The sequence below is a fragment of the Cydia fagiglandana genome, chromosome 16 (genome assembly GCF_963556715.1).
Source record: "Cydia fagiglandana chromosome 16, ilCydFagi1.1, whole genome shotgun sequence".
NCBI classification, from domain to species: domain Eukaryota; kingdom Metazoa; phylum Arthropoda; class Insecta; order Lepidoptera; family Tortricidae; genus Cydia; species Cydia fagiglandana.
Window position 1 is genome coordinate 4,560,180 of NC_085947.1, and position 26,404 is coordinate 4,586,583.

Below are 26,404 nucleotides of genomic sequence, written 5' to 3' on the forward strand. Positions count from 1 at the left end.
AACTGTATTAATTAAAGAGGGACGGGTAGTCTATCTCGCGGCGAGACACTGTCGCGCCAATCATGTGCTAGCCCGACAGATGGCGCTATACTGCGCCATATGTTTTGCGGTCACTGAATTGTCAAGCGTCATCTTCTGACAATCAGAGTTACCCCAAAATATTGTATGGAGCTGTACAGTCAGCAGCAGAAGTTGCTAGGCGGGCGAGGTGTACAAAATTACCTTGACATGCTCTTATTCTCTTAACAATAAAGTCGCGTCAAGATCATTTTGAACACCTGGCCCGCTTAGCAACTTCTGCTGCTGACTGTACAGCGCCACCTCGTTTACCTATCAAATTCTAAGCACAAAATTGTCTTAGATTTTGTACATCTTACCCAATCAATGTATCTTTGGTTCCAAGAATTACAAGAGTACTTTTTAAAGATTTTTACTGTCGTAAGTATAGACAATAATAACAACATTCATACCCAAAGATAAATCCAATGTAGTCATCGTCATTATGTGTGTCCACAAACAGGGTGCCTTCGAAATCCACCCCTCCAAATGTATCATAGCCGACTGCCAGCCCAGGATCCGAGTTTAAGGTCTGGATGATTTCGGCACCTTCGGCCCGGAGCTCCCAGTTAGGGTCCTGTTGGGACTCGCCTTCAGGGTCCAGGTGGACGTAGAGGAATTGTCTGAAAATTGACTGATTTTGTTGGTCTGCACTGCACAATCCAAAGTACAGCCTAGGCACCTAACTACCTCTCAAACAAGATTACGGGTTATAATCCTTTATAAATAAAATACGACCTGAGTAGATATGTGATTAATGTTTACCTGAAGTCGGTACGGTATATCTGGGTATTGTTGGGACAGTTGTCCTTCTCGTTGACAACGTTGTCTCCGTCAAAGTCGTTTTCACATTTGTCACCAACTCCGTTACCTTAAAGGAACATAAATAAATATGGTTATTTATTACTTGTGGACACGCTTCGTCCTTCCCTATCTAACATTTTGACTATAAATACGTATTAATTATAGATCAAATAGGTACTCGTTGTCCATATCCACAAGGGTTCTATTCCCAGTAGCTCAATGGGACTGATATTTTTTTTTTATATTAACCATAAATATCTTTTCTGTCCTCCGGCTGGAAAGCGTCAACTTTCGGCCCTTTGCGATAAACGAAGTTGCCTTTTTCCGACTCGGTCGAACAGAAAAAAAGTATGCAAACCTCGAGCAGTAAATAAGAAAGCCTCAGATAAGACGTTTTACTGAGACATTTCTTACTTTATGTACTACCTACTAATGTTTACAGAATTATTACTTTTTTCCATTCTTTTTTAGCTATATAATTTTTCTTGGCCAGCACTATCACCATCCATCATGAGATGGTGCTGGCCGGGGTGCAGGCAGGCCGAAAAGGAGATGGCGGGACGACTTGAACGCATTTTATCCGGAATGGCGGGAAACTACAAACGATCGAGGACTTTGCCCAGCAGTGGGACACTAAATTAGGCTATCAAATATATTTTTATCTTACCGTTGCTATCTATTTGGTCTCTATTAGCGACCAGCGGGCAGTTGTCGTCGATGTCCGGGATGCCGTCGTTATCGTCGTCGTCATCGCAAGCGTTGCCCTTGCCGTCGTTGTCGTTGTCCTGCTGGTCGCTGTTCGGTAGTTTCAGACAGTTGTCTAAGCCGTCTTGCACGCCGTCACTAGACACAAAACAAAACAGGGGATCTCATTGGTCTTGCGACTCGGTTAAATGCGTTGCGTCTTTCAGAGGCCGTTTGACATTGATAGGTAAAATTTGGAACAATTATGCTGTAAAGAAGTCCATTTATAGGTATCCTTAAGATCCTCTTGATGCAGGGAATCAAGACAATACTCACAAGTCTCTATCAACGTTGCTGTCGCAAGCGTCGCCGACGCCATCCTTGTCAGAGTCGTCTTGAGAAGGGTTCGGGACATGGGGGCAGTTGTCGCAAACATCTCCAATTTGATCCTGATCCATATCTTCTTGGAGAGGGTTGTACTTCTTAGGGCAGTTGTCAATTTGGTTGGCGATACCTGATTTGTACAAAAAGTAAGTTTAGTAGCTTTGAACCTTTACTTTACTAGTTAGTACCTTTGTTTTAAATACTCTAGAAATATCAACCAACCAATCAATCAACCAACCAACCATCCAACCAACCAAACCAACTTTTCAAATTATGACATTTATGACCAATCTAAGGGGATTACGTTTCATAGAGCCATGAAGTGCATGGTATAATCATACTCTTAACGGGTCAAAATGGATGATTGCAACTATTGCAAGTTATCGAGTGAATATTCCTGATAATTCTGATCTATTTTGTCTTCAGTTCGGAAGAGTAAAAACAGCACAACATTACCTACTCATGAGTTAACTGACTAACTAAAACAAATATAAGGAAATTAACACAACCTTATGTTACTCTTACCATCGTTGTCAATGTCAGGGTCGCATAGATCGCCAAGTCCATCGCGATCTGTGTCTTCTTGGTCTGGATTATACAGCCGAGGGCAGTTGTCACAGGCGTCACCAAACTGATCGACTCGGTCTTCGTCACGATTCATCTGGTCCGGATTGTATTTGAGCCAGCAGTTATCCTAGGAGGAATATAAGTAAAATTTTAGGTTATTCATTTTTTTTTCAGAAAATAGGTACACTGTCATATAAGGCAAGCACTATTAGTAGGGTCAGTAAGGTCATTTAGCATGCACTTTAGTCTCAGGCGATGCCGCTTGGCACGATTGTTCCTTAGGTCAAACAAAGTTGATCTGGCCCGGTAGCCAGGAGATCGTACCATGTAGACCCCCCAAAAAGGGGGGGTGAAAGAGTCGGCTACCCAGGTCCAATCTATGCTATATTCCTTCCTAGTCATAGCAACTAGGGCAAGTTATATATCATTTTCGTATAAATTAGGGACGAAGAATTCATTTTTGAAATAATTATTATGCCTTTCCATACAAAAAAAATGATTTTTGTACAAAACATGAAAATGTTATGTCATTTTTTGTGACAATTTTAGATGTTACAATCACAGTGTGGCGATATGCACTAAATAAAAATTTGTGCGATGTAGCCCACGTATTCTTTATTCTGGAAAATATCACTTTAATGTAGGCATTCATAATTTTTTTTTGTAATAAAAAAATAATTTATAGCGCGTGGCGGCAACGATTTCCATACAAATGGAACTATGCCCAAAGTCAAAGATTAAAAATGTTTACTAAAACAGGGTCTATATTAATTCGCATAAATTAATACTCCTAATTCAAATTGGCATAACGTATGTTACGCATAATTTCTAAATCGCATAACATTATTCCGCATAACTGAATACGCATAATGTTAATGCGCATAACGTAAATTGTCATAACGATGACTTGGGATAAATATAATAAGCATAAAGTTACTTTGCATAATTATTAAATGGTATAAATATAAAAGGCAAATTAATAAAAATGTAGACAGAGTGACTTTTTTAAGGTTCAGTAGATTCAGAGAACGAAGTTTTAAATTAATGTATCCCTTTTTTAGATCACAAATATCACAATACGGTTGCCAAAAATTTAATTAGCAATCTTGCGGTCTTTTGCTCGATAAAAAAATCACTAAAATAGGTCTAAAATGCACTTTAAAAAAAATTGCACAAAAAAATCAAAATATGAAAATTATTTCTACAACCTAAAAAAATCCTGGTTATTAAAAAAAAGAACACGAACTTACTCCGCCTTAATAATGTATTACAGCAAAAACATTATTATTTGTTACAAAAGCTTGAACTTCGTTTCGCTCGATCCTGCCTTGGCCTTGTGAATCTGACCTAACCGAGTTGGTATTATCATCAGTTCATCTAATTCTCTTGCTTTATTAAATTATGCTAATTCATTTTGTGCCAAATAAAGTTATAGTTATTAATGTTATGCATATTTAAATTATGTGGATTCATTATTATGCGCAATAAGTGGTATGCTTTTTTAATATTATGCCTGTTCAATGTTATGCATAATTATGTTATGCCAAAACTGTTATGCGAATTCATATTATGCCAATTAATGTTAGGCGTATTAAGGGGCACCCACTAAAACACTTAAGTTGACATTTTAAAAGTTTAAATAAAATGTTTTAATAATTTTTCCATGCGTTTTTGCCCTTTTTTGGTACAAATTTGTTGTTTTTATTTTTCTTCCATACAAACTTTCTCCCCCCCCCCATTTCCCCCCTTAAGGGTAGATATTTTTAAATTTGTTTTTATAACTAACATACCTTTTGTAATTAATTGATGTTCAAACTTTCAGGTTAAAATATTCAGTAGTTTAGGATCTACATGTGTTTGAGCTAAAGAAATTTTATTTCATAATATCCCATACATTATAATCATACGTCGGACTCCAGCGGGCATTTTCGTGGCATGTCAGAATAATAGGTAGGGTTCGCCAATCAATCAATTCAATTTCGAGTATTTGTACTTAGTATTTGGTACCTAGTATTTATAATGTGAAATTCCAAATATCATAGCAACTAACTGCGTTATTTATAAACGTACTTGAACTACACATAAGTCAAAATGGCGAAAAAGTTCGTTTGGCTTTATCCGTCACTCAGACAACTGCAGCTGTGAGAAAGGAACAAAACAAATGAGTTAACTGGGCATGTCAAGTTCTATGAACACGGCTATGTTACAAATACTAGGTACATTATAATACTCGCAAGTTAAGATTTTTTTTGTAAACCTTACCTTGCCCTCAAACTGCCCCCTATAGTCCGACGTATGATTATAATATCTAACAAAACTCTGCTTACTTCCAGACATCATACAATCTAAACCCCTGAAGATATAAAGCTGAAATTTTCAACATCAATTAAATGCGACAGGTTTCAGTTTAAAATAAAATAAAATTTTATAAAATCAACGCTTAAGTGGGGGAAATAGGGAGGAGAAAGTTTGTATGGAAGAATAATAAAAACAATAAATTTGTACCAAAAAAGGGCAAAAACGCATGGAAAAATTATTAAAACATTATATTTAAAATTTTAAAATGTCAAGTTCAGTGTTTTAGTAAACATTTTTAATCTTTGACTTTGGGCATAGTTCCATTTGTATGGAAATCGTTGCCGCCACGCGCTATAAATTATTTTTTTATTACAAAAAAAATTATGAATGCCTACATTAAAGTGATATTTTCCAGAATAAAGAATACATGGGCTACATCGTACAATTTGTTATTTAGTGCATATCGCCACACTGTGATTGTAACATCTAAAATTGTCACAAAAAATGACATAACATTTTCATGTTTTGTACAAAAATCATTTTTTTGTATGGAAAGGTATAATAATTATTTCAAAAATGAATTCCTCGTCCCTAAGTTATACGAAAATGATATATAACTTGCCCTAGTTGCTAAGACTAGGAAGGAATATAGCATAGATTGGACCTGGGGAGCCGACCCTTCCCCCCCCCTTCTTGGGGGGTCTGCATGGTACGATCTCCTGACTACCGGGCCAGATCAACTTTGTTTGACCTAAGGAACAATCGTGCCAAGCGGCATCGCCTGAGACTAAAGTGCATGCACTTCCATACATTTGTGTTCCTTACTGACCCTACTACTATAGTTTACCCAAACAGAAAAACAGCAAAACTTAATGCACGAAAAAGCCACTGACAAGGACCTTGTATACGCTTCTTGGGATTCTATTTCCTCAGATACTAACACCTTCAAGGAGTACAATTTCTGAGGCCTCTGGCGACTCTTTTCTTTGGAGACACCTTTGAATAACGCATGAAGTAACGCATGGTATCTGCTAAGATTCAGTAGATTCTATGAATATGGTGAATAAAATGTTCAAATTAGCATAGTGTCTACAGCATTAAACAGAAACTTACAGGATTATTATTAATGCCATCATCGTCCGCGTCAGGATCGCATGAGTCTCCTAAGCCGTCTCCATCCGCATCCTCTTGTCCCGAGTTGGGAACGTGTGGACAGTTGTCAGCTTTGCAACGAGTCTCCGAACAGTTGAGTTGTTGGTCTGGATGACCATCCAGATCTGAATCCCGTCCGCAGACGGTTCCGTTGCCGGTGTCACCCATCTAAAAATAAAAACTAGAATTGTAGATATTGTCACAGTATTCCACTGGGCAAAAGCCTTTCCCCTAGATCTACATGACTCCCGTTGTTTCACTTTTTCCGGCCAGCTGCTACGGAAGGCGTCAAAAACTAGAATTGTAGATATTGTCACAGTATTCCACTGGGCAAAAGCCTTTCCCCTAGATCTACATGACTCCCGTTGTTTCACTTTTTCCGGCCAGCTGCTACGGAAGGCGTCAAGTAATCCCGTCATCTTCGTCTGGGCCTGCCCTGTCCGCGCAAGCCCACCTATTCGGATTCTTACGGCAGACGGGTCAGTCCCACTTCAACCTGGCAGTCTTCTCTCTCTAAGTCACATATAAGTGTTTTCATCATCATTGGCCACAGCATCTTGTCAGATGATTGTTGCAGCGACAGTTTATTAAATAGAGGTCTGTGCGCCGTCGGAGATCGGAGGTGCAGCACACACACACACACGCATACGCGTTACACCTGCGATCTTTGTGGCAGGAAGTGTCGTGCTGTGATTGGACTTTACAGCCATTGGAAAAGTGTTTCAAAACAATCAAAATTGCAGATACTTACGGCGCACACACACTTCTGCCCGTAGCCGCAAACAGCGTTGAACTGCCGACAATAGTTGACGTCGCAAGGCATGAGGTAATCAGGGTCGTAGCACGAGCTGCTTGTGTTCACGTAGTCGTTCCCTCCGCATGACACGCATGTAAACGAACCCTAGAATGTAAGACATTGTTAAAGGTACCTACTGCTGGTATATTAATATATCTACGTGGAATAGGGACCGTGCGCGTTGGAGGGTCTGCCATCTTGTGGCCAGAATCGGAAACATATGTGCACATGTACATTGCCAAAGCAAGTACTACCATCTACCGTTCTCGTCGGTACGTTTCCTTCTGCATAAATAGTAGATTCTGCCATCTTGTGGGCTATATCGGAAGCATAAACGACACATTTACGCCTTGCGCCAAAAATCTGACGGCTCCTACGCTGCCCCCAATAGTTCATGCACGAGGCCTATAACATTGTAGACCGGCCAACGTATTGATAAAAAGTCGTCCTCTAACGGGTAAACCTTCCGAAATTCTTACAACCATCTCCCGAGCCTTGTTAGCTTAACTGATCTAGCTTTACAAGACACTTTCTTTTAGAATGCGTTCTTTAGCCATGGATATATATATTACTTCGTAAGGACGCGGTTAACGAGCACTAAAAACGGGGCCGCTACATGGGTGTGATAATCGCATTTATCATACCCCGGCGCTCAGTCGTGTGGCGAATTGCGCAGTAGAAAAGGGCTTGCATTGCGGAATTCCGGAATCTCGGTAAAATTTTCCGATATTGCAATTCCGGAATTGATACAACTGAAAATCGAAAATTCCGGAATTGGATTTAAGTACTTTTTTTTAGGTTTTAATACGTTTATTATTGAACATTGTTAAGAAACTACACTATACTTGTGTTTTTTATTGTTATTAAGTGCCTCTTAGTCATTTAGTGAACTACTAATAGTCTGTTCGAGGTACGGAAAACGGTGAAAAATATAGATAATACTCCTAAAAATACGTGTACGATACCTCATTAGATTCGTAATAATGTCTATAAAAATGTATCCGAAGCGTGTATTAGCACACAAAAAATTACAAAAGTTATTAACAAAAAAAAGTAGATTTGTCTTATTTCCCAAATATATCAAAAAGTATTCATATTTAAGATACCAAAATTAATATTATAAAAGAGGAGGATATTTCCAATCAAACATTTCATACTTGCAGAACTGTATCTCCATTATTTATACTTCTTTTTCAACGCTGAACACAGCCCTCCGCGCCTCATTTTCGGGAAACGCGCGCGGCGTGAAAAAGTGATTACGTAACATTAAATATATTTTTAAAGGTATTAAATATTCATTGAAATTTAAAAAAAGAAATATGGTATATTTAAAATATGTTAACAAATGTAATACTTGTGGAAATTTATCTTAAAGTTATTTTTTCAACAAGTTAGGCAATTGTTACGGAACAAAATTTTCTCGAAATTCCTTCTTCATTGAAAACGAATAAAAAATGTATAAATAAGTATTGTAAAATTGTGTCGCTTTCTAGAGCCCTTCTCATATACATGCTTAATAAGATCACGTTATAAAAGTTCTGAAAAAATTAATAGTTTGGTTAAAATATTATTTTATATTTTACAATTTTACCTTGATTTTTCGATCTACGTCAATTTTCTACGTTATTCTAAAACTTATTTTAAAGTCTAAATCCTACGCTAGCTTCTGTAAAATAAATATAAGCGAATTTTAATAATTGAAATGTAATAATATCTGGATTCTTTATCTTCGATTCAGAGAGAATACTAGGTAAGTAAAATAGGAAGCTATTATATTTAACTATATTATAAAAAAATATATATATTGACAAAAACAAGTTACAGGTAGGTGTTGAAGTCCCTGACTTCTGAGCTAGGTAAAGACCTGTGTTACAGAAGTCAGTGTCCTCTCCCAGACAATAGAAACTGCATGAAGAATATCAAATCTTATTATTAACTACTACATTTTGTTTTTAATTTTATATTAAAAGAAATTAATTATATTTATTTATAGAGCTTGTTTTGATACCAGAAAACAATGCCATTCTAGTATGATTACATAGCAATTACATTATATATATATATATATATATATATATATATATATATAATAATATCACACTATGGTGCATGAAATAAAGGCGAAATTGCGTTTCTCTGTAAATAATAAAGATTTATTTTAAAATCGAACTAAATACATCTAATCTTCTACAACATTTGTTTGAAATATAAAGTAATTTACCTGTAAATAATAAAGAAACAACATTTAAAGCCTCTATTCTAGGGTTTTGTTATTTCTTTTACATAAAATCAATCTTTATCTATTTTATAGTATTTAATATTTTTTCCTATGATGGATGTCAATGTCTTAAGTGTTATTCATGACACTCGGTAAAGTCTATGGCTAAAGCGGCTAGCCGCATAAAGGTTAACATTAAGAAAATAGGTATCACTATTTTCTTTACATCTCCCTCCTAGAGAAAAAAAATGCATAGGAGAAAACAATCACGCAATTTTTAATTCAGGTACTAAGTACCACTGGAGACAATTTTGTAATGTGGTAAAGGTTTGATTCCAGTTTCTTGTGTCCTGCATCAACTTCATAGATGGAGCTTGATATTTTTCTTAGAATCTTAAATGGTCCAATTCTTAATTCATCCATCTTCTTCCTATTCAGTCGGTTCCCATTTTCTATATAAACCATGTCTCCAATTTCAAAACTGTGTTCTTTTCTATGCCGATCAAATTTTTCTTTATTATATTTGTGAGATCTTATTGTGTTTTCGTAGGCTAATTTTCTGTCTCTTTTCAGGTCTTCTTTTGAACACTTTGATTTTAATTCTAATGGTAAAATATTTACGTTTTCACCTTCTAAAAGGTATTTTGGAGTAAATTTCGTGACAGTGTGTTCTGTTTCATTATATTTTTCTACACATTTCTGTGCAGTAGTTGTCCAGGCTGTTTTCTTAGGTGTACTCTTGTTTTGCCGACATACTTTTCATCGAATATTATTTCATCGACAACGATTCATCGAAACGTTAGTACTAGTAATATTGTTTGGCGTTATTTTGTTTCATGTACTATTTATTTCAATTTTTCTTACTGCGTAGAAATACTATTCAACGAATATTACTTGATCGCTGATTCGTTTCAAATTATTTTAATTGGCACAACTACTAAACATTGCAATTCATTTGTTCGACGTATTACTTTCATACATTTTTATATATCGTACTACTCATTTAAGTATAAATTTTTCTGTTGTAACAATTTTAAGTTTCGGTTAGGTTAGAACTGCGACCCCACACAGAAACGAACGGCTATCAAAGTCGGTTTAGGTTAGGTTAGAACTGCGACCCCACACAAAAACGAACGGCTTTAAAAGTAGGTTTAGGTTAGGTTAGTACTGCGACCCCACACAGAAACGAACGGCTTTCAAAGTGGGTTTAGGTTAGGTTAGAACTGCGACCCCACACAGAAACGAACGGCTTTCAAAGTAGGTTTAGGTTAGGTTAGAACTGCGACCCCACACAAAAACGAACGGCTTTCAAAGTAGGTTTAGGTTAGGTTAGAACTGCGACTCTACACAGAAACGAACGGCTATCAAAGTAGGTTTAGGTTAGGTTAGAACTGCGATCCCACACAGAAACGAACGGCTATCAAAGTCAAATATTACACATGGAAATAATTTTATGCGTAGTAAATTTTATTAAATGCAATACAAAATGAAATAAGAATACCCGTAAAGAAATACCACGATATAAACTATATACGAAATAACTCGAGTGCCAATTAAAAGTCCCAGATTTAAATTTACTAGTATCAATTCTTCGACGCAATGACTTGTCGATGAAATGAAAATACTTGAAACGTTGTCTTCGAAATAACATTCGATGAAATGTCTGTCGGCAATTCAAGGGTAAACCGTTTTCTTATCATTTTCATTAATTGTACATCTTATTTTATTGACTAAAGTTTGATTTAGCCTTTCATTAAGACCATTAGAGAATGGCGCATCTACAGCCGTAAAAACCATTTTTATATTTTTACCCTTTAGGTAATCTTTAAATTCTTTAGAATTTATGCCGGGGTATTGATCTGTTAATACCATATCAATATTATAACTCTGTGTCACATAAGTTATCAGTTTAATAAAATCACTAGAGTTTTGATTTTTTGATGCCAAAATATATGCATATCTCGTGAAATGATCAACTAGAAGATGTAAATATTTTTTTGTTGACCGTGATCCTCCAAAGCCTCCAATGGTATCAATAGATACTATTTCAAACGGGCGTGTTGCTGGTCCCAAATGTGACAATAAGCCATATTTTGACTTTCTCCTTGATTTGTTCTTTATACATATTTCACATTCATCACACATTTTTTTAATATTTGTGAATATATTTCTCGCTGTATAAAATGGTGTTATTTTATTTATCATCTGGCTTCTCCCAATGTGGCAATAAGTATTGTGAACATCTTTGATGAGAGCTTTGCTAAGTGCTTCAGATAGTATGATTTTATTTCTATTTTTGTTCTTTTTGTAATAAATTGTGTTTTCCAATATCCAATATCGCGTTTGTTTTTCCATTTTGTAGGTCTTGATTTTTATATTGATCATTTTTTATATCTTCTAGTGTTATTAAATTTACTACTTTCAAAAAGTCATCATTATTTTCATATGGCTCTAGTACTGGATTTCTGCTTAAGCAGTCTGCCTCTTGATTAGATTGTCCAGGATTGTATTTTATTTTAAAATTATATTGGGAAAGATAATAAGTCAAATCTCCAAGTTCCTCATCAGTTCTAGCCTTGATGTTCATATTTTCCAATGGTTTATGATCGGAGTATACCACAAATTCTTTTCCCATAAGCCAGTGCTGCCAATACTTAACAGCTTCTTTTATTGCAAGACATTCTAGATATATAGCCTTTTTCCTTTTTTGAGTCTCAGTTAGTTTCTTCGAGAAGTATGCCACGGGCTTACTGTCTCCGTTTTTATCTACTTGTTTCAAAACCGCTCCGACTCCGTCGATACTAGCATCTGTGTATATATTTATGGGCAATTCAGGATCAAATATTTTCAGAATCGGTTTTGAACATAGCATACTTTTTATTTTTTCAAATGATTCTTGGCATGCTGGCGACCATATAAATTTCACATCTTTTCGTAGTAAATTGTGTAACGGATCCAGAATAATTGCGCTATGTGGTATAAATTTATGATGAAAATTTACTTTTCCTAGGAATTGGCGTATATTTTTTCTTGTTTTCGGAATTGGAAAATCCCTCACTGCGGTTAAGTAGTCTTTAAGTGGTCTGACTGAATTGTTCTCGATTATATGACCAAGATATTTAGCATGGTTGTTTGCAAAACTACATTTAGAGAACTTAAGTCTAAACCCTTCTCTTAGTATTGCTTCGAGTAGTCTAGATATATGTTGTATGTGTTCATTGAAAGTTTTCGAAAAAATCAAGATGTCATCTATAAAATTTACCGCAAAATCAGAAAGCTTATGTTTTCTTATGATATTGCTCAATATTCTTTGGAAAATTGCTGAAGCAGTCTTTAAACCAAACGGAAGGCACGTCCATTGAAAATGGCCTTCTTGGGTAACAAATGCAGTTTTGTATCTATCTTGAATTTTCAAAGGTATTGACCAAAAAGCGGAATTTACGTCGAAAGTAGAAAAGTACTTACAGTTTACAGTTTTTACCATTAAATCCTCAATCAGCGGGAATGGTTGTGACTGTGGAACGACGATTTTGTTTAATTCTCTAAAATCTATGCATAACCTTGTTCGTTTTTCATCTTCTTTTTTATATGCCAAAGTCACCGGAGCAGCAAACGGGCTATAAGATTCTTCAATTAATTTGTTCTTAAGTAGTTTCGATATTTGTCCTTCTATTTCTTTTCTATCTTCTGTGTTGCATCTATATGGACGTTTGCTACAGTACTTGTCCACCATCAAGTCTATATGAGCTTCATAATCGCGTACAGTGCCAATGTCATATTTATCCTTAGCAAAGACTGATTTATATTTTTCAATTAACTTGTCAATCTGTCTTTGTTGATATGAATCTAGATGATTTACTGACATTTCAAATTCATCTGAATTAATATGTTCGTTAAAATTTATTTCATATCTGCTTTTAATCTCTTTATTTAGTAGTATCTCCGTAAAAGTAATATCGTCATCTTCGTCACTCAGTACATCAGGAATATTGACGTTAGATATATTTGAAGAATTACCTATCAACTCTTCTTTTTCTATATTCTCTCCATTCAGGAACTTCTTTTTATCTTCTGGACTATTATATTGTAAAATGTTTAATTCATCATCTTGCATTAATTTGAATTTTTTTATACAATCCAAACCTATTAGAAAATCATAAGGAAGATTTTCTATGACGAAAATATCCATCTTTGACTCAATTTTATATATTTTTATTTTGAGTGTTATCATACCTTTTGTTTTCTTCGCACCATTAATAGTACTCAAGTTTGCTGTTTCTATATCAGTTGTCTTTTCTTTATCTTTTATCTTTAATAATTTAGAATTTATTAATGACACATTTGACCCTGGGTCATAAATCCCAGACACTTTTAATGTATCATTTAACAGCAGCTTTACTTTTATTAATGGTGGTACTTCTAGTTTTTTGGATTCTGCTCATTCAGCTCAACTTCCAATTCTGAGTTATTCACACTTTTCACAATTGCTTTTTGATTTTTTCCTTTAAACCAGCATTTTTTTTCGGGATGGTAGCGTGTCCCTTTGTTTTCAGTTATACAAACATGGCATGGCTTTTTTTCTTCAACTTTCTTGGATTTCATGTCTTGAGATGTAGGATTTTTTTTATCATATTTATTCTTTCCAACCATATGTTCCAATTTTCCTAGTTCATTATATAAGTCCTCCGTCTGTTGCAAAGTTTCACGATCAATTTTATCCGCCACATAATTAGGCAGACCAAGTGCTATAAGGTCGATCAGTGTTCCAGTATCGGTTGATTTTCTTATTTCCAGTAACAGTTTTTCTTTCTTTAAGGCATACTCAAGTAACGAACCTGCCTGATATTTGAAGGTAAGAGCATATCTAATGGGTGACCATCCTTTGTTTGCAAACGTCTCACAAAATTTTTTCTCCCATTTACTCCACTCAGATTCTACAGTAAATTTCATTAGCATACAACTATACCAATCAACACTGGAGTATTCCAAGAAGTTTTTTAGAATTTCAATTTTTTTCCTGTCCTCAACAATTTGGAAACGTTCACATTCTTTGTTAAAATCTTGTATCCATTGGTAAGCATTTGAGTTTCGCCCGGAAAATTTGTTAATCATGAAATCCTTTGCAATTTTCCCTAAATTTTGTGTTTCAGACTTCTTCTGTTTTTCGTCAAGCAATTTTTCTAAAAATTTTTCCAATGTTTCATTCGAACCGCTTGGCATAGGTTCAACATTTGATTCTGAAATTTCTTCCAAATAAATATCATTACACTGTATGTTTTCCTCCTCATCCAAGTATACTTTTGATATCTCTTCTGTCAAAGTTATCCAAATTTTTCTTGTTTGATGCCTTTTAGTTAACGATTTCCGTATTTTCGCAAAGTTGGAAGTATTTATTATTGCTGGATGCATTTGCACAGGCTGGGGCCCGTTTCTCAAAAGTTTGTAACTTGTAATACAAGTGGAAGTCCCTTTCTAACAAAAGCTGTCAAAAAGTGACATCCGCTTGTATTACAAGTTACAAGCTTTTGAGAAACGGGCCCCTGGTGTTCCGGTGGTAATCCAAAAATCTGCCCACCGGGTGTAGCGATTGATGTTATACACAAAACGTTTGATTTTCCATCTGCCGCAGGTTTTACAGCAAAATCAAATCTTAACTTTTCCATATTTCTTGAAATATTTGCACAAAATGTTGTTTTATAATAATATCACACTATGGTGCATGAAATAAAGGCGAAATTGCGTTTCTCTGTAAATAATAAAGATTTATTTTAAAATCGAACTAAATACATCTAATCTTCTACAACATTTGTTTGAAATATAAAGTAATTTACCTGTAAATAATAAAGAAACAACATTTAAAGCCTCTATTCTAGGGTTTTGTTATTTCTTTTACATAAAATCAATCTTTATCTATTTTATAGTATTGAATATTTTTTCCTATGATGGATGTCAATGTCTTAAGTGTTATTCATGACACTCGGTAAAGTCTATGGCTAAAGCGGCTAGCCGCATAAAGGTTAACATTAAGAAAATAGGTATCACTATTTTCTTTACATATATATTGTGTGTGTGTGTGTGTATGTGTGTATGAGTATATTAATGTAGGACGCTTTCAGTTTGATCATAGTCTAATGACAGCAACCAAGACTTAAGTTTCCTCTTATACTCATATTTAGGTAGGGGATAGATATTTAGAGTTTTGTTAATTTTATCATATATAAAGACTAGCTGTGCCCGCGGCTCCGCTCGCGTGGAATTCGGTCTGTGTCAGTAAGCGGCTAATTTCTAATCTTAATTTCTCTCCCTCTCCCATGGAGGCGGAACTTGAAGTAAAGTTGACAGATGGATATGCTAGAGGACTGTAGTCCAGATAATAGTACATTTCGATGCTAGTGCGGAAGGTATGTCATTACTTCACGAGTACCGAGATATCGGGACGAGTGAAGAATGACATTTCCGCACGTGTATCGAACGACGTTTTTTAATACAGTTGCGAAAAAATAAGAAAAACATTGTTAATCGTACACTAAACAAAAGTGGTAACAGTGACAGCTCGGTTAGACGTCGTCTTTAAGTATATTATATCTATGGGCGTTTGGCAGCTATTCCGTTCCATTCAGTCAACTTATTAAGAACGGAATTTTCAATATTGAATATTAAAAAATAAACGTGTTATAATGATGAAGAGGTAACCCAAGTAGCACAGATTAGCTGTATAGCAGCCGCATAATGAAGTACGAATACGCTTGAAGCTGGAATATAAAAGCTGCATATGAGCTGTATAAGCGTCTTTTCAGCTTTTATAACTCTTAAATGGGCACAAATTAAGCAGCCTTAAGTTCACATAGTTACTTAAGAGCGTTGTAGCAGCAATTTAACGGAATTATAAGGGGTAACAGGAGTTATAAGAGGTGTATATTGACTGGGTAAGAGACCACCAGTTACCTTTTATTCAGCTAATATGTCACATGTGCGCCCTAATACCGGGAAAGATTGACGTTGGGCTGAATAAAAGATAATGAATAACATACTTTTACACCTCTGCCTTAAAAAACAGCTATTATTTAGTATAGTGACATTGACGACGAACGCAGAGGTGAACATATTTATACTGAAGCGAAAACGTCAAGCGCAACGACACCATAAGTCATTTTGTTAAAGTGTTTAGTTATACATGATCTTTTATATATTAATGCGAGAAAGATGTTTGGGAATGCAAGTTTATTGACATTATATATATACATTATCTAAGAAAATTTCAGTGCGCCACGAAAATAATCAGTATTTATTTAAATTAATCATATAAATAAGCTATGTATAAAAACTATCTCAGTGGTTTGGACAGAATTATGAGATAAAAAGTTAATAATAAGTTATAGAAAGTACTAAACTAATGATTTAGGTTAAGAACTCATGCACAAAAAAATATTGTTACCCTTAAAAGTTGAAAAAGTAATACCAATTTTGTAGGTTATCTACGATAAAATGGCGGTCAATGATAAAAAGCAACGTGAACCATTAAAATTCTAATATGCAGCATACGACTGATAAAGATACTTAAGTGAACCACTATAAAGTCCAAGTCGTTATTTCAATACACTAGTGAACCTCTAAACAGTTATAAGGCATCTTGTGAACGTTTAAACAGCCGCTATTCAGACAGTCTCAATGGTAGTATAATAGGCTGCTTAACGGTAAACATGTTCAGCGCTAAGCCGTATTATGCGCCACATGTGTTCGATTATACGTCTATTGGTTTCATAATAGTTCACTCGTTCTCCCTTATAATAAGTCAGCGAAATAAAAGCTGCTTTAGCGGTAAACATGTTCAGTGGTAAGCTGTATTATGCGCCCCATATGTTCCATTATACGTCTATTGGCTTCATAATAGTTCATTTGTGCTTCCTTAAAAAGTCAAAATAATAAAAGCTGCTTAGCGGTAAACATGTTCAGCTATAAGCTGTATTATGCGCCACATGTGTTCCATTTATACGTCTATTGGCTTCATATTAGTTCACTCGTTCTTCCTTACAAGTCAGCGTAATAAAAGCTGCTTAGCGGTAAACATAGTCAGCGATAAGCTGTATTATGCGCCCCACGTGTTCCATTATACGTCTATTGGCTTTATAATAGTTCATTCGTGCTTCCTTAAAAAGTCAGAATAATAAAAGCTGCTTAGCGGTAAACATATTCAGCTATAAGCTGTATTATGCGCCACGTGTGTTCCATTATACGTCTATTGGCTTCATAATAGTTCACTCGTGCTCCCTTAAAAGTCAGCGTAATAAAAGCTGCTTAGCGGTAAACATGTTCAGCGACAAGCTGTATTATGTGCCACATGTGTTCCATTATACGTCTATTAGCTTCATAATAGTTCACTTGTGCTCCCTTAATAAGTCAACGTAATAAAAGTCCACAATTACCTCCTTATACAGCACATGGCGTAATTTTATCCACTAAACAGACCTTATAACGGTTAAAGCATTTGATAACCCTTAAAGCTGTATAGGGTCGTAGCAAATATACCTTTATATCACTCTTTGCGTATTAATGGTAGTTTTCAGAGCGGTAATGCAGCTTTTAATCAGCCCTAAGCTATATAAATATCACTGAGATCTATTATACAGCTGTAGGACCACGATAGTGCTGTTATAAGTGTCTTAATACGCGCAGAGCGTTAGATAGAACTAAAAGTGATTAGTTATAGAGCTATCTGTGCTACTTGGGAAGTAATTAAATATGAAATATGTAATATTTTTCGTATTCTTACATTAACGGTAGGTTTTTATGCTGATTACGACGTTTAAAGGAAACTAATATTAACACTCATCAATAAGTAGTCGTGAATTGGAACAAGTATAAATTTAAGAATGACATTTCCGCACGTGTATCGAACGACGTTTTTTAATACAGTTGCGAAAAAATAAGAAAAACATTGTTAATCGTACACTTGGTAACAGTGACAGCTCGGTTAGACGTCGTCTTTAAGTATATTATATCTATGGGCGTTTGGCAGCTATTCCGTTCCATTCAGTCAACTTATTAAGAACGGAATTTTCAATATTGAATATTAAAAAATAAACGTGTTATAATGATGAAGAGGTAAGTAATTAAATATGAAATATGTAATATTTTTCGTATTCTTACATTAACGGTAGGTTTTTATGCTGATTACGACGTTTAAAGGAAACTAATATTAACACTCATCAATAAGTTGTCGTGAATTGGAACAAGTATAAATTTAAAAAAATTGGAAAAGTAAAAAGCACTAGTTCGAGATAACCAACTTTCCGCACGCTAAACAGCTACGTAAAGTAGCACTTTTTGAGCAACTGTATTAAAAAATATTTTTTAATACAGTTGCTCAAAAAGTGACATACCTTCCGCACTAGCATCGAAATGTACTATTACAGTTAGGTACCACTAAATAAAACTACACTCCAAAATCAATAGTTTTTTTTCACCCTTATTAAAATTTTACACGTAATTTTAACGACGGAGTGTATATCGGACGATACAGTAAGGTATACGCGCGCGAGCGAAAGCGAAGCGGCCTGCCTGGCTAGAGCGCCGCTCACCGTGGTCTTCTTCAGACTCCTGAGGAAGACCGCGTGCCGTTTGTAGCCTCAATCCCATACAACCATTTCCAGTCGCCGTTACGACGCGGTGTAGCGCGGTGTAGACACATCTTGTGTCGACACCGTCTGTTTCGGTCACAATTCCAGTCGCAGAGTCGTCGCCGTGTCGACACAGTTACCAGAAATGGGGAAGGGTCGACACATGACACAAAGTGACATAAAGTGTGGTCGCCGTGTGCACACATTGTTACTAGTTTGCGACTACTTTATGCCAAATCATTCGTTCATTCGTTCATTTTGTTCCTGTCAAATGGAAACTGTCAGATGGAAAAATAGTTAAATAAAAATAAGTGACATTATATAATACGCCATCTCTAAAACGGATTACAAGACGTAATTATATATTGTTTGCATTTATATTACAATAGGACTTAAATTATTATGGGGAATTAAACTGCTCGAGTGATTTGATAAACTAAGTGTAATATAATCAACGCGCCACCACATTGTTTTAGTTTAGCCGGAAATGAAATTGTTTACTTCTCAGTGCTTGTGTTCATAAATATATTATTTGATGCATTTTTAGTACTTCGATGCGTATACTATACTTAAATAACAGAAATAACGCTTTACATACTACGAAACTTGTTAGTTATGATGTATAAATATGGTTTAAGGCTGAGAAATATTGCAGTCACAAAGTAGTCGCAAATGTTTCGACTTTGTGTCGACTCTGTGTAGACACATGACACGCGCTGTCAAAAGTAATAACAAAGTTACTGGATTTGCAAAATGGCTCCTTGTGTTCATTTGTTTTCAGATATTCTCAAAGTGTAAAAATGAAGTGGTCAGAGATGACGTGATTAATAGATTAACTGTTTATTCGACTAAGACTGTTTACTAGACTCAAATTTTAATCACGATTAGTTTAGTCGACCTAACATAGATTGAAATTGAATTAATCTGAACATTAATCGAATAAATTATCGATTAAATCTCGGTTGGAAGTTGACAGGGGGCCATTTTTGTACGTAAAAAAATAATAGAAATGTCTTGCATGCAGATGGTAGCCAAACACTTTGTCATAAAAGTCGAGATGGGTGTCGATTTATAGGTTTTAGAGAGTGCCGATTTCGAAAATGATGACCATTTTGGAATCCAAAATGGCGGCCATGCACTGTGTCATAAAAGTCGTCATGGATGTCGTTTTATACGTTTTAGGGGGCCCCAATTTTGAAAATGCTGAACATTTTGAAATCCAAAATGGCGGCCATGCACTATGCCATAAACGTCGTCAGGGGTGTCGTTTTATAGGTTTTAGAAGGCGCAGATTTCAAAAATGATGACCATTTTGGATTCCAAGATGGCGGCCATGCACTATACTGTCATAAAAGTCGTCATGGATGTCGTTTTATAGGTTTTAGGGGGCCCCGATTTAGAAAATGATAACCATTTTGAAATCCAAAATGGCGGCCATGCACTATGTCATAAAAGTCGTCATGGGTGTCGTTTTATAGGTTTTGGGGAGCGCAGATTTCGAAAACGATAACCATTTTCGATTCCAAAATGGCGGCCATGCACTATGTCATAAAAGTCGTCATGGATGTCGTTTTATAGGTTTTGGGGGGCGCAGATTTAGAAAATGATGACCATTTTGGAATCCAGAATGGTGGCCATGCTCTATGTCATAAAAGTCGTCATGGGTGTCGCTTTATTGGTTTTAGGGGGCGCAGATTTCGAAAACGATGACCATTTTGGATTTCAAGATGGCGGCCATGCACTATGTTATAAAAGTCGTCATGGATGTCGTTTTATAGGTTTTAGGGGGCCCCGCTTTCGAAAATGATGACCATTTTGGAATCCAGAATGGCGGCCATGCTCTATGTCATAAAAGTCGTTATGGGTGTCGTTTTATAGGTTTTGGGGGGCGCAGATTTCGAAAACGATAACCATTTTCGATTCCAAAATGGCGGCCATGCACTATGTCATAAAAGTCGTCATGGATGTCGTTTTATAGGTTTTAGGGGGCCCCGATTTAGAAAATTATGACCATTTTGTAATCCAAAATGGCGGCCATGCACTGTCATAAAAGTTGTCATGGGTGTCGTTTTATAGGTTTTGGGGGGCTCAGATTTAGAAAATGATGACCATTTTGAAATCCAAAATGGCGGCCATGCACTATGTCATAAAAGTCGTCATGGATGTCGTTTTATGGGTTTTAGGGGGCTCCGATTTAGAAAATGATGACCATTTTGAAATCTAAAATGACGGCCATGCACTATGTCATAAAAGTCGTCATGGGTGTCGTTTTATAGGTTTTTAGGGGCGCAGGTTTAGAAAACGATAACCATTTTAGATTCCAAAATGGCGGCCATGCACTATGTCATAAAAGTCGTCATGGATGTCGTTTTATAGGTTATGGGGGGGCGCAGATTTAGAAAATGATGACCATTTTGGATTCCAAAATGGTGGCCATGCTCTATGTCATAAAAGTCGTCATGGGTGTCGCTTTATAGGTTTTAGGGGGCGCAGATTTCGAAAACGATGACCATTTTGGATTTCAAGATGGCGGCCATGCACTATGTTATAAAAGTCGTCATGGATGTCGTTTTATAGGTTTTAGGGGGCCCCGCTTTCGAAAATGATGACCATTTTGGAATCCAGAATGGCGGCCATGCTCTATGTCATAAAAGTCGTCATGGGTGTCGTTTTATAGGTTTTGGGGGGCGCAGATTTCGAAAACGATAACCATTTTCGATTCCAAAATGGCGGCCATGCACTATGTCATAAAAGTCGTCATGGATGTCGTTTTATAGGTTTTAGGGGGCCCCGATTTAGAAAATTATGACCATTTTGTAATCCAAAATGGCGGCCATGCACTGTCATAAAAGTTGTCATGGGTGTCGTTTTATAGGTTTTAGGGGGCTCAGATTTAGAAAATAATGACCATTTTGGATTCCAAAATGGTGGCCATGCACTATCAAATCAAATATCATTTATTATCAGGCAACTAAGGCCCATAGATACATACCTTACAAACTAACATACATACAATAGTAAAATGTTACAAGCTAAAAAAATATTTTTCTCAAAAATGGACGGCAAAATTGACTTTGCCGTCTAAAAAATTGGTCGCGAAGCGCGTAGTTTATGGTCAGTCAAAAATTAAAAAGTTAAAAACATTGCAGTCTCGATTTTGGGACTGCAATGTTGCATACAAATTCCATTATTTGTCGAGTTCCAAACTTTTTAAAATTTGAAATAGCCATATCAAATGAAGGCACAGGCCCATTAAACAGCCAAACAGATGATTAGTACCGCGACTATTTAGCTGTCTCAAATAGGTTGGCGTATTTTCAGCAGAAAAATACACTTCTATTTTTTTATTATTTCTGTGAAAATGTATACGTAAGAACGTTGCTTTTGTAAAATATTTATATGATATTTATATTTATTGCACCATTTTTGAGAAAAGCACTATATATGACTCGGCTGGAAGGCTACTTGCTGGCTTCGGATTCAATTAAACGGACTCCCAAGGTCGTCCGTTTAAAACGAATCCTCAGCCTGCAAGTAGCTACTTCCGAGCCATACACGGCAAAACGATACCATACACGGCCTAGCACCTTCACTGATGTAGATATATCAAGATAAAATTGAGAGCCCTAAATAAACTTTCAAGAGCGGATATCTCAAAAACTATTCAACATATCGAAAAAATTGACTGAATAAACTTGTAACAAATTAAATTAACTTTCATTTTGTATAAGTGGCCATGTCGCTAAGATGCATAGTTTCCAAGATATAATCGAAAAACCGGAAAATGGGACCTTCAAAGCCCCCTCTCTTCCCCCCGCTCAAGGGCTACGGCCGGGGACTTTTGATATGTTCACCTCCTAACTTGTCCAAACCAAGTTACAGAGTCAAAAATTGTGTTCCGAGCATTTCCCTCTACAACTTTTTTGAGCATTCGTTGGCTGACCTAAGTAGCTTATTGCATTTCTTTAAAAACTTTTCTGTAAAAGGTTGACGGGTGTTGGGTGTTTATATGGTTTTGGTCGATTATTATCATTTGCATCGCCCATGATGACTTAATAGAATTACTTACGAGCACACGAGACACTATATATAGAAACATATATATTTTGGACATATATATAGAAACAATAAATACAACCTATTGAAATTAATAATTGAAGGAAAAATTGAAGGGAAGCGTGGCCGTGGTAGAAGGCGCACATCATGGACTGAAAATATAAGAGACTGGTTGAAAAAGAAGAGCATAGATGGACTAATTCGCATGACTGAACATAGAGAGACATATAGACATATGGTCGCCGACCTCCTGGACGGAGATGGCACTTGAAGAAGAAGAAGACACGAGACACTAATAGTAGTTTGACAAACCTTGGTTTTCAAGAGGTATTTTATATTGACATTTGCTGTCACAAATTTGCTGTCAGATTTAGTCGCAAACCGCACGCAAAGTGCACACAAATGTGTCGACACCTTGTTACGGAAAAGTGTACACACGGCGACGATACTTTGTTTCGAAACAATTCTAGACACATTGTGTGGACTCGGTTACGACACATCTGACATTTAGTTACCACTTTGATGATTCTGCGACTGGAATGGTTATATGGGATGCGTTGCGAGACTTTTGCGAATGATTCGATTTTTTTCGGGAAGGCATGGAAATGCGTATAAAATGCGAGTCCCAAATCGTTTGACTCCGCAAACTACCAGTGCCGGATCAAGATATTTTGATGCCCTAAGCATTTCTAGACCATGGTGCCCCCTCTCCCTAGGGTCATCAAGATTACATTGAATTTGTTTGGTAAATTGAGTGACGTTCATTGCCGCATTACAGCTGGAAATAGAAATCAGTCACATAATTTTGTCACGAAAATTGACAGTGCCGCAGCAGTAAAGTAAAGTTTCAACAGAGTACCTAATGCTGCTGCAGTCGTCATATCTTAGAATGTAATTGAAAATGCGAGCGAAGCGAGCGCGAAAATGTTTCGATATAAAAACGAATTTGATAGACAGTTGTACATTTTTACTTTTAGTATGGAAATCAGTTACATAATTTTATCACGAAAATTGACAGTGCTGTAGCAGTAACGTAGCAACACAGTAATGCTGCTGCAGTCGCCACCCGAATGTTACCTTTGTCATATCTCAGGATCACTCAGGAAGTAATTGAAAACGCGAGCGAAGCGAGCGCGAAAATTATTCGATATAAAAAACGCAATTTGATAGACAGTTGTACATTTTTACTTTTAGTATGGAAATCAGTTACATAATTTTATCACGAAAATTGACAGTGCTGTAGCAGTAACGTAGCAACACAGTAATGCTGCTGCAGTCGCCACCCGAATGTTACCTTTGTCATATCTCAGGATTACTCAGGAAGTAATTGAAAACGCGAGCGAAGCGAGCGCGAAAATTTTTCGATATAAAAAACGCAATTTGATAGACAGTTGTACATTTTTACTTTTAGTATGGAATTCAGTCATATAATTTTATCACAAAAATTGACAGCGCTGCAGCAGTAACGTAGCAACACAGTAATGCTGCTGCAGTCGCCACCCGAATGTTACCTTTGTTATATCTCAGGATTACTCAGGAAGTAATTGAAAACGCGAGCGAAGCGAGCGCGAAAATTTTTCGATATAAAAAAACGCAATTTGATAGACAGTTGTACATTTTTACTTTTAGTATGGAATTCAGTCACATAATTTTATCACAAAAATTGACAGCGCTGCAGCAGTAACGTAGCAACAGAGTAAAGCTGCTGCAGTCGCCACCCGAATGTCACCTTTGTCATATCTTAGAAAGTAATTGAAAACGCGAGCGAAGCGAGCGCGAAAATTTATCGATATAAAAAACGCAATTTGATAGACAGTTTTACATTTTTACTTTTAGTATGGAAATCAAACACACCATTCGAAAATTGACAGTGCTGCAGCAGTAACGTTGCAACAGAATAATGCTGTTGCAGTCGCCACCCGAATGTCACCTTTGTCATATCTTAGAAAATAATTGAAAACACGAGCGAAGCGAGCGCGAAAATTTTTCGATAAAAAAAAACGCAATTTGATAGTTTGTACATTTTTAGTATGGAAATCAGTTACATCATTTTTAGTGTTCCGTACAAAATTTGTTTACGGAACACTTATGGGATCACTTCGGTCTTGCAAATCAGTTAAATACGTTTTTCTCAGAGACCGTTTGACATAGATACCTAAAATTTGGAACAGTTATAGCAATTACCACCACTCATATTGTGAATAAGTCAAAACTGCTTATTTCTTATTAAAGGGGGAAATTTAGGGGGTTGAGAGGGGTAGGCTGAAACTTTTTTCATTTGTAAGAATCGTGTGGGGTACCATTAGAAAGCTTGCAAAAAATTGAGTCGATGGACTGATTTTGACTTCATTTTAGACTGCAATAGTTTCGTCAAAAAATGCATTTAAAGTTGCAAGTTTTCATACAAAAATTTTCACCTCTGTCCTGGCGATTTTCGCGAAAACTATAGCTAACAGGCAGCTGACCAGTCAATACCCAACTTAAAGAAGCATGGAGACGGCGGGAAAATTATCAGCTTAACTTTATCTTTATTAGTTTCATCATTGCAATAGCCAATGACTGGCTGCGCCAAAGCAACATACACAGTTTTCAATAAATCTAGTTCAGATACAGATCTTAATTTCTTAAAAATATAAACTAGTTTTCTTATCCGTGTTGAGGTTAGTTCTAAATGTGGCTGCCAACTCAGTCTGTCATCAAGCAGTACTCCTAGAATACTTAATGCAATCAGATTTAGCAATGACAGTACAGGTACAATCAGTTCCTGTCTGAAAACTACATGTGTGAACCTTAAGTTCTCTATTATACATAAATGATTTATTTAAAGAAAATTGTAAATATGTGGTCTTACTTAAGTTTAGGGTAAGTAGATTTCTTTGTAACCAGCTACTGATTTTATGGAGCCCTATCTCAGCATTACTATACACTTCCTCCCATGTATCTCCATGGAAAATTATAGCGGTGTCATCAGCATAAGTGAAGATTTTACCTTTTGTAAGCGATAATTGACACAGGTCATTTATGTAAATCAAAAACAAACTGGGTCCCAGTATACTGCCCTGAGGCACTCCATAAATGACAAGAGCATCCTTACTAACAGTGTTTCCTATTTTAACTTGTTGTGTACGATTGACCAGGAAGTCACTGGAAATCATGTGAGCCCTTTCCTTCCTTATGCCAATACACTCCAGCTTGCGGATAAGCTCTGGAATCGAGACAGTGTCAAATGCCTTGGCAAGATCAAGGAAAACGCCCAGGCATTTTTTTAGTATCTAGTAGGGTAGTAACGTGATCTGTCAAAGCACTGACGGCTTCTTCCGTGCTCTTGCCTGGCCTGAATCCAAATTGACAATTTGCTAAAATTTTGGGGTGTTCCAAATATTTGACAAGTCGGTTATTTAGAGCTTTTTCAAGGATTTTTGACAATGATGACAAAACTGAGATTGGCCTGTAGTTAGCAACATTGTCTTTGCTTCCTCCTTTATGAACAGGTGTAATTAAGGTTCTTTTAAGTACCGCAGGGAAGACCCCCTGTTTAAAACACATTTTAATATGTTTTGTGAGAGGATTAACAATTACATATTTTGCAAGTTTAAGCAGTTTTGCTGGTATAAGATCCCAACCGGTAGCACAGTCAGTTTTAAGACTAAGTATTAAGGATTCTATTTCAGCTTCCTCCGGTGGCAATAAAACTATGGATTGTAAAGCTCTTGGCATTGCAACACTGTGTCTAGTTAAATTTGCACTATTATTTGTTAACGCTTCAGCCAA

General features: G+C 36.2%; 1 protein-coding gene across 1 annotated transcript in view; it reads right to left on the bottom strand.

Moving 5' to 3' along the window:
• Positions 1 to 26,404, bottom strand: part of LOC134671753 (cartilage oligomeric matrix protein-like) — a 229,006-nt gene that overhangs the window by 12,255 nt on the left and 190,347 nt on the right. Inside the window, exons 13-18 of the mRNA XM_063529574.1 lie at positions 5,908 to 6,114; positions 2,455 to 2,623; positions 1,882 to 2,059; positions 1,529 to 1,704; positions 823 to 928; positions 471 to 680 (exon numbers count right to left, since the gene is read on the bottom strand). Coding sequence (XP_063385644.1) covers positions 471 to 680; positions 823 to 928; positions 1,529 to 1,704; positions 1,882 to 2,059; positions 2,455 to 2,623; positions 5,908 to 6,114 — 1,046 coding nt within the window. The remainder of the gene's footprint in view (positions 1 to 470; positions 681 to 822; positions 929 to 1,528; positions 1,705 to 1,881; positions 2,060 to 2,454; positions 2,624 to 5,907; positions 6,115 to 26,404) is intronic.